Genomic DNA, 9,724 nt, shown 5'->3' with positions numbered 1-9,724 from the left:
TAATAAGAGGCAAAAAATTAAATGAAACAGTATGCTTATTATAGAAAAATTAGGCTTTCAAGAGTCCTTTCTGCTATTTGCATAATTTATTCTTTTTTTCTCTGTCTCCCTCTCCCTCTCTCGCTCATCCCAAGCTTTAGGCAATTTCCCTCACATTTAAATAGATTGCACATTTAAGGCTACTTAAGGAAAATTATCACTTTGCATATTTTAATTGTTATGAAGGAAGTGATTTGAGAGAGGTCTGTGGCTCATCCTCTTGAACGGTGCGATGTGTGTAACAGCATGTGTGTGTGTATGTGTGTATGATGTGGGCACTAGGCACTGTGGCGTCGCAGATAACCCCCGAGTTCACACACATCCACTCGACTTTCATCAGAATGCTAATGAGGATGCGTACACTGGGACAAGTGGATCTTTGATATTTACAAACTAGGCGCTAATAACTCGAGTGTAATTTGTTTGACACAACTTTATTTTCCCTCTTTTCTTATCAGTAGTGGATTTTTTTTATTTTTTGCAGTTGGTAAATTGCTTTTGTTCAAAAATAGAATGAAACACAAAGGTCCATTTATAGACCACACACACACACACACACACACACACACACACACACACACACACACAAAGTATACACAAACATGGAAACAAATCAGATAATAAATAAAAAAGGAACAGAAGTAATCTTTGTGTCTGTACAGAACTCTCTCGCTGTATGTATATATGTGTATATATATATATATATATATATATATATATATATATATATATATATATATATATATATATAAAGAGAGAGAGAGAGAGAGAGAGAACGAGAGTTTTGTGTGTGTGTAAAAAGTCTAATTTCTTAAGTATTACAGAGACTGTTCAGAGTAATCCTCATTATACCATCTAACCATGATATCTGAGGTTCAGAATATACAGCTCCTTAGCTAAACGCAAACCCTGCCAAATAAAGTTTTGCTCCATGTGGCAATCCCAGCAGCAAACAGAGGGGGAGCTGGACTTCAAGCTAGTAGGAAACGAATGATTAATAATCAAGTTACTCTAGATAACAAAACCTGTTGATAACAATATCACATTATTCCTCAATCAAATAAGATTTACATTTTAAATTGATCACAACTATTTTGCCATACACACACACACACACACACACATGCACGCGCGAACACCGAAGTATTTTATTGACCCTTAGACTATGCAACCTAAATGTGACCTTGTAATGTATTTACTCCTACACACAGAAAAAATGCCTTCAGCATGCCTTTCTATGTCACCTCTGTTGTGCTATAAATGACCCGTCTTCTCTGATGCTCTGAAAGCCTGTCAATCAGGAGCAAATGCTGAATGAGTCAGCACATGGCGTAGCAGGAGAGACCCATGGCGAAGAAAGGTACAGACACTGTGCACTCAGGAGCAGATCAGGAATTACTGACATTTAATAAATACTGTGCTGCTCGTCCAGTCATTAGAAATGAAAAGAAAAACAGTCAGCCAGACGAAGAGGAAAAAGTACATTTGTATTCCATAAATATTGAGCACGCGTTGAAGTTGTGTGTTACATATACAAGCCCATATAATTCATTATAAACATACGTTTTTGCATCCATCCCCAAAAGTGTTTGAGCAATGTATGTTCTTACACGTCCGCTATATTTAAGGACCTCAGACAGAAATGACAAATATAGGAGGAGACACCTTGACAAAAGAAAAGGAAAGAAAAAACCGCCACCATCGCCCCTTCATCTGCGGCTCTGATCTAACCTTTGTCTTTGCGATTCTGTTGGAGTGTGTTGGCGGTGTCTCTAAGGGGAACCCTGCTGAATTGCATCCATTAGGAAAGGCTTCTTTTAATGTGCACAGCCGTGGAAATGACACACAGTTGATCACAAATGAAATGGCGATGGCACCAAATGCACCCAGTTCCCAATGTTAATTGTACAGAAGCATCCCACGCATAAACCATCAGCTACATAATTATGCCTTCCACGTGGAAAATCCGGAGCATTAATGTCTTATTCACAATGAGACCAAAGTAGATTTTATAAACCTGGAATAATGCAAACTGTATTTAAGATCTACAGGAAAGGGTTTTGGGAAAAGCAATAAGGGTCACTTTACAGGAGGAAAGATAACACTGAACAGCCGTTTGAATATGTTAAAGGTACCCGGGGAATTTAGGAGAACAAAGTGTGAACTGAGCTGCTATGTTCGAAAGGAAAGTATACTGCACTCCCTGCTTCCGCAGACTGCTTAGACGCAGTAACCAACAGCCAATAAGCCACTGAAAGGAATTCTTCTCCACTAGAATGCTTCACACTAAAGCAATTGACAGTATAAGTAAACTACACTGAACTTCTGAGCTCTCTAGACATGTGAAAGGAAATGTCTTTAAGACCAAATAAACAAATGGATGAAATAATTGTATGTAATCTCATCTAAAATACTTTATTATAACTTAACAATCTTTATACTTTTTCATGTGTATGTGACTTTAAATGACATATTACACACACACACACACATACATACACACACACACACACACACACACAATAGTTGCAGTAGTGGAATGGTATAAGTTTGGCTCAGACCCATAGTCTTACACATTATGGCTGTTTTTAGACCATAAGGCTAAAGCCTCTCCGCCCATTATATTACAAATACATAACTGAGACCCCCTTCTTTAGAAAGTTTCATATTAGCAGGGTGCCATGTATCTATGACTACTGTACTTCTATATGCCCACTGGAAAAAAAAAAAGTACTGCCTCTCGTCTCCACTCTTGACATTGTGCAGGTTTGATGTAAATGACCGGGCAAATGTAAACGTGATTGTCTGCTCCTCCTAATTAGCTACTGGACTGTTGACTTACGCAGTTAGCATCACCCGATGAACAACCGATAAGCATTCAGTGCTTTTGTTCTTGACTGTAGCCCAATGTGTGTGCACATATGTATGCATGCACTAGACATTTACTGCTGATTTTTAATGGCAAATAGACAGCATTAAAAGAAATTTTACAGCATGAACATTTTGCTCTTGTAAAAACATGACAGCGCAGCTGTTTTTTATTCCCCAGTTTCACTATCACAACAGTAAATACATGATTTTGGAGAAAAGTGAAGTTAAATTGTTCTGAGAGAGGTTCAGTAAAAACAAATGGATTTCTTTTAATGATTGTGCAGTGTATAGGTCTTTCTCAAGAATTTCATCTCTCTCATGCCTCAGCACTGTAGCATTGAGTTACATTTAAATAAGCTCAACACATTAAATGAACGGGGAACACAGTCTTAATGTTCTAATTACAGACACAAGTCTCATTAAAAAATGTTGATGTTTCTGGTATGCAGTAGAAAAAAAGCACACACTGCCATTTCAAAAAACATTTTAATGATCTTTTATTGTCCTTTGTCCCTATGAATACATGAAAATACATTTACGTTGACTGCAGTTATGGCAATATTGTACATACACACACATATAAACATGTATGTGGTGTGTTTCAAAATGTTATATCAATAGCAAATGTACATTAAGTACACATATGTGCAAGTGTATCTCGTGTACAAATACAGTATATGAAATGTAGTTACATTTCATATAGAATTTTCAAATATAAAAATGCACACTTACACACTTAATAATAAGTGCACACACATTCACATGCACACTACAATTCACAAAGGAGTAAAGCGATTTATTATAATCCAAAAACTGAATCTGCATTAAGAGACCTTGGAGAAGACCTATACAGTCCACAATATCTTTACCTATTGTGGTTGTGTATGTAGATGTACGTACACAGAGTTTCAAAGTTATGTCTGTATCTTAAGTAAGTGTGCAATATCTTTGCCTCAACACACTGGTGTGCCTGATTATTTGTGCAGCTACTAAACTGCTCAGTGTAGGGACAGTCTTTCTGAGGTAGACTGCTCGGGTTCAAGGACAAGCGGAGGGTTTTTTTCTACTTTTAGGTTTTTCTACTTTTTTCTTTTTTTTCCTCTTTTATACAAATACATGACACTGAAAACAAAAAAGAGAACAGAACATAAAGTACTACACGTATGTATGTAGCAATGAGGTAGAAATGGTTTTAGAGAACAATGTTTGAATATAAAACAGACACAACAGCAACATCTGGAACAGTGCTGAGGAACACGGGGAATGGAACACACTCAGCAAGCAAAACAAAATCCAAAAAGCAAGATTCAAGTGATTTGGGGTATTTGTTCCTATTCGGAGGAAGAAAAGGCTGTGCTTGAAACCTTTTTTTGTACTTCAGAGTTACGTTTTTCACTTAACGCAGTCCTAAACTAAAGATTTGTTCCCAGTGACTTCACCAGTGATAAAGGGCTTACACAATAAGTTCTAAGACAATTCTTCCCAATTTTCACCAGGGACATATGTAAGTGAACACTAATGGTCACTTCCATAGCACAGTGGTCCTCTTCTAGCCTGTTACAAATAATGACATGGAGGGATGTCATTCCCGATATGACTGAGTGCTATTTGGCTTAAGTATACACATAACATTATTTTGAACGCTGAGGTCTGCACCATTAAAATACCATAAGCAAAATTGCTGTTGTATGCTATATGTACTTTTAGAAGCCAGTCAAACAGAGGCTTTTGTTTTGGATTGATGAAGTAAAATGGCAGAGATTGCTTTGGTGCCAGGAGAGGATGCTTCAGTGTGATGGGCTTTAACTCAAAATGTGAAAAGTGCATTTGACAAATTGCGCATTAACATTTTCTTATTTTTCGAGATGAGAGCAAAAATATGTAATTACAGGCCGGATCAAACCCAAAGGTTATCTACTGGAGAGACACCAATGACACCATGCTTGGCGCCTCAGTCTGTTGTGCATACATCACTCCATGAACGCAAAAATGGTACACCAACTGCTGCTTTACACCGTAAACAGGACCAAATGTATGTAGACCGTATAATAAGGGGACGTGAGCCATATATACATGGAGCGGAGGAACTGGCGGATCCGGCGGCTAATCAAGCGCCTGTCAACGTGGGGGGTGGTGCTGGGTGGCGGAGGGTTGCAGTGCCGAAGGAACGCACATTGGAGCGAACACCAAAGGACATGTGGCGTTTTGGCTGTGATGGCGATGAGGAACAGTAAGGGCCCGTGAGTATCAGAGATGCAGAAGGCAGATGGTGGTGTCCTTCAGAGAGCATCAGCGGGTCTCAGTGCCCTCCACCGGCAGCCTCATACCGCTCTGCTAGTGCTTCAGTAGACGACAAACTCGAAATGCTCGGGGTAAACAAACGAACCCGGAAAAAAACAAGGAAAAAAAACCAAACCAAAAACATCACCACCAACAACAACAACAACAGCAAAAAAAGGCAAAAGCAAACAAGTGAGCAAAACAAACACACCAAAAAAAAAAACCAAACAAAAAAAACCCCAAAACAAAACAACAAAAAACATACATTCAAAACATGAGGCTTTCTCTTACTTCCTCCTCACGTGCAGTAAATATATGCAAGCCTCCTCAACCCCCTGCGCTACTGCCCAAGCACACGACTAGCTGCTGAGTGTTAGCGGCGGGGAAAAAAAAAAGAGCAACTACTAGCTGCCACCAGAAGAGAAGCCCGGTGACAGGAGAACGTCGCCCTCAGAGTGCTACACAAAACCCACGGGCCGTGTGTACAGAGGGGCTGGTGTGCCCGACGTGCTGTGAGCAGAACGATTGCACAGGTGTGTCAGAGCAGCAAATGATGATCCTTTCGACTGGAGGAAAGAAAGCGGCTAGTTCTCTAAGCAGGCTTGCTAGCCGGGTTGAGCCCGAAGAGGTTAGCGCACCAAGCCGACCTTAAATTTCTGCTCGCAGAGGAAACGGCAATAGACTGAGGTAGGAAAAGAACACAGGGTACACAGGATCTGTCAGGATTGTTACACAGATGACACACAGCAGCAGGACAGTCAAAAACAATACGGGAACATAAAGGCATTTGGACTGCTGAAGAGAATATCTGGTGGGCTTTCTGTGTACGTTTTGGTTCTCCCACCACATGTCCGTCTTTGCTGATCCACAAGGAGAGACACGTACACAAATAGTCTGTTCGTCGATGAGTTTTACAAAATACAAATATAGTGGTCCACTGCATCTCGTCCTTTGCGGCTAAGGCTTCAAACAAACCTCATCAGCACAAAGACCGTGTCCGTATCTAACAAGAGCTCACACTACAGAGTCAGTACTGTGCTATGCATGAGGACAGGGTTGCTGTAACTGATACCGGAACACAATTCAGAATTCTTCATACTTCCGCTTTCTACTTCAAGCAGTACTCACCACAGGAACATTTTCTTCAAGATTTAGGGGGTGAAAAAAAAGAAGGAAAAAGATGAACAGGAAAGAAAAAAAAAAGTCCTCAACTTTTCTTTTTTTTCCCAAACATTCCAGAAATGCTCTGGTTACATTCATAGTCAAATCCTTGCCATTTCTTAACCAACTGAGGCGAACCTTTTTATCTAATGCAAATGAAAACCCAAATGCAAATGGTAACTGCAGTATGTAGTGCTTTGACACAATCTTTTGAGGTACTGTACAAATCACAATCACTTTCCTGAGTTTTTGAAGAAAATCAAACGCAAATGAAGTCTATAAATTAAGGTCCAGATTACAAATCCCACAACAGCTTTCTCCTGCATGCTCAGGGTCTGCAGATCAGACTCAGTTGAGGAATTTTGTTGTTGGTTTTTCCTTTTTTCTTTTGACAGAATTGACAAAAAAGCAGAACACGTCTGTTTTAGTCTCAGGTTAAAGCTTTCTATATTAGCACATGCCACCAATGTAGATTGTGAGGCAAACCAATCAAAATATAAAATAATAAAGCACCACTTTAGGCACTTGATAGCAACAGAATCTCGAAAACAGCAGAATGTTATTTACACACTTAACGGAGTTTGTCCTCGGGGGTCATCTCTGTGACAGTGCACCTCAGTAAGTGACTCTTGGCTTCAGTGGTGTCGAGTCTAGGAGTGGAGGGTCTCTCTGTCTGACTATGTGCAAAGGGCCAGGCATGGACTTAAGCATAGCTATGCATCATACATGTCTATCGGAGTGTCCTTACTGCTCCTTTTTAAGGGTCACTAGCGTCTGCAAAAACCACCCTTCAAAAGCGCACGTCTCACCCAAAGAATTCTGAATTGTATCCTCCCCTTAGAGCAGGAAAGGTCGCCCCATGATGCCCTGCCCCCCCCCCCAACCCCCCCGCCCCCCCTCACTGGCTACAGCCAAACATTTTATTCCACTCAATGTACGTGTCCAGTTCTTTCTGCGATATGCTGGGCTGGACTTTGCAAAAGACATTCTCAAAGTCTTGGTACGAGATTGGCCTCACCTGGCCTGGCATCATCGTGGAGAGGTCGGCACTGGCCATGCTGTGCAATGGTCCGACAATGGCCTCCTGGCAGAGCCGGACCACGTCAAGGCCCGAGAAGCCCTCGGTCCGCTGGACCAACAACGTCACCTCTTTGTCGCTGAGGCAGTAGTTGTGCTGAGACAGCACCTGGCTGATGAGCTGGTGCCGGGCGGTGCTGTCCGGCAGCGGGATGAGCAACCTCTTCACGAAGTACCTCCGCACGGCCTCGTCGATCTCCTCGGGCTTGCTGGTGGAGCAGATGACCAGGACGTGTTCCTCGGGCGAGCCGAGCACGCCGTCCAGCTGCAGGAGCAGCTCACTGCGGATCCGGTTGGCGGAGCTCTCCTCGGCCAGCTGCGGCGAAAGCAGCAGCTCCACGTCGCTGACGAACACCACCGACGGCTGCCGGCAGCGGGCCACAAGGAAGGAGGCCTGCACCACCTTCTCGCCCTCGGCCAGCCACTTGGTGACGAGCGCCGACGCGCTGAGCTGCAGGAAGGCGGCGCCCAGCTGGCTGGCCACGCAGCGTGCCAGCAGAGTCCGGCCCGTGCCCTGCGGCCCGAAGAACAGTACGGTGCGGGGTAACGGCGCCAGGCCACTGAACATGTCCGGCCTCAGGATGGGCCACAGCACCTCCTCCTTGATGGTGGCCTTGGCCAGTTCCAGGCCGGCGATGTCGCCCCAGTCCACGGGCGGCATCTGCTGCAGGACCTCGGTGCTGACCATCTCCACCAGCGCCGCGTCGCTGTTCTTCAGCTGCTCCTCGGCCGGGTGTCCGCTCGGGTGGGCCAGGTGGTGCTGTTGCTCGTCGCCGTGCTCGCCGAACTTGCCGAACGGCTCACCTGGCCGCACGGAGCCTTTGGAGGAGCTGTAGGACGGAGGGGTGATGGCCCTGCTCGGCTGGCCGCTGAACTTGCGCTGCGGCTCGGAGGACATGGCCTGCTTGGTGGGCTTAAACGGAAGAGCCGAGGCGTCAGCGCTTCTGTCAAATCCGTTGCCTCTGCTGGAGTCAGCGATGCTGTTATCTGGCAGCCTGTACATGGGGCTTTGAGTGGAGCGCTGCTGGCTGTAGCTGAAATTTCCATAACCGGAGTCCATGTCTCCCTGCCCCGCCATGTAAAACGCTTTCCTTTTCAGCGAGTTGGCCGAGCTGCCGTTCAAAGGCGTGGGTGCGATCGGCGCGTGGCTGTGGGACTGGTAGGAGTAGCCGGGGAGGGTGGAGGGGGGCAGCGGGGTGGGAGCCGCAATGCCCGAGGGCAGGTAGGCGGAGGGAGGATGGGCTCCCCCGGGGCTGTAGCCCGGAGCAACGGCGGCCTGGGGGGGATAGCCAGCAGGATAGTTGTAGCCAGACAGGTTGGGCGAGCCTGCGTTGTAGCTCGGCACGAGCGTCGGGGGAGGTGGAGGGGGAGGCGGGGCTGGTTGGAGGAGGCCGCTGCTGTGCAGAGGTGAGGGGTGTGGGGAGGCAAGACCTGGGGTGCTCTGCCCGCCGCTGTAGGTGGTGTGCAGGTATGTGCCATTGTAGCCGCCGGCGAATTCCTGAGAGGGGATCCCCGAGTGCAGGGCGGCGGGCGTGTGGCTCCCGCAGCCGCTGCTGGAGTAGCTGGGCTCGCTCAGGCTGCTGGCCACCCCTGCCGAGCTGCCCACGCTGGCCGCGCCTTCCGCCGGGGGAAGGGCAGCGGGCACCACCGCCTTGCCGGCGGACAGCACGTCAGCAGCGCAGTTCACCGGGTAGATCCCCTCCTGCCACGCCTCGCCTTCCGACTTGCGGCCATTCAGGAGCCCCGGGCCGCCCTCCGAGTATGAGCAGAGCAGCGCCCTCTCACTCGGTCCCTCCAGGATGCCCGAGTACTTCTCGGCGTATTTCTTCAGGAGGTTCGACGCGGTCAGGGCGGAGATGTCGTCGTTGGCCCACGCGTACTGGTAGGTCCGCTGCAGGTGCCCGCGGTACGCCTCGGCCTTATGGGCGGGGGAGCGAGTGGTGGAGGAGATGTCGAAGTGCTGCTCCGCCCACTGTGCATGCTCTGGGGTCCACTGCATCTTTAAACCTAAACACCCCCCCAAAAACAAACAAACAAACACAAAAACACCAATGTCAAAAACTTGATGAATAATGTTCGGAGAGCACAGGATCAGCAAAGGCCTCTTTTTTTGTGAAACTCGGCAGAATCAATGATCCAATACATGATTGCTTTTAAACAGAAAGAGGGGGATGAAAAAACAGCAAGAACAACACAAAAAAAATATTACATTCCATTTCCTCCTCGGTAGCTCTTCAGGAGCGCAGGCTACATATCACAGGCCCTGCTGACAGTTACTATCACCGGAGCAGTGCGG

The 9,724-nt window shown here is 45.9% G+C and overlaps 1 protein-coding gene across 2 annotated transcripts in view; it reads right to left on the bottom strand.

Moving 5' to 3' along the window:
* Window positions 1-1,449: 1,449 nt before the first annotated feature.
* Window positions 1,450-9,724, bottom strand: part of fign (fidgetin) — a 44,211-nt gene continuing 35,936 nt past the window's right edge. For both annotated transcript variants that reach the window (XM_081713574.1, XM_035535873.2), the window contains one exon: window positions 1,450-9,435. In XM_081713574.1, coding sequence (XP_081569700.1) covers window positions 7,250-9,427 — 2,178 coding nt within the window. In that variant the 5' untranslated portion in view covers window positions 9,428-9,435 and the 3' untranslated portion in view covers window positions 1,450-7,249. The remainder of the gene's footprint in view (window positions 9,436-9,724) is intronic.

This window comes from Electrophorus electricus, chromosome 4 (assembly GCF_041902795.1).
Source record: "Electrophorus electricus isolate QZ-2024a chromosome 4, ASM4190279v1, whole genome shotgun sequence".
NCBI lineage: Eukaryota > Metazoa > Chordata > Actinopteri > Gymnotiformes > Gymnotidae > Electrophorus > Electrophorus electricus.
The sequence above is the reverse complement of the archived record's forward strand: the minus strand, read 5'-3'. Positions and strand labels throughout refer to the sequence as shown.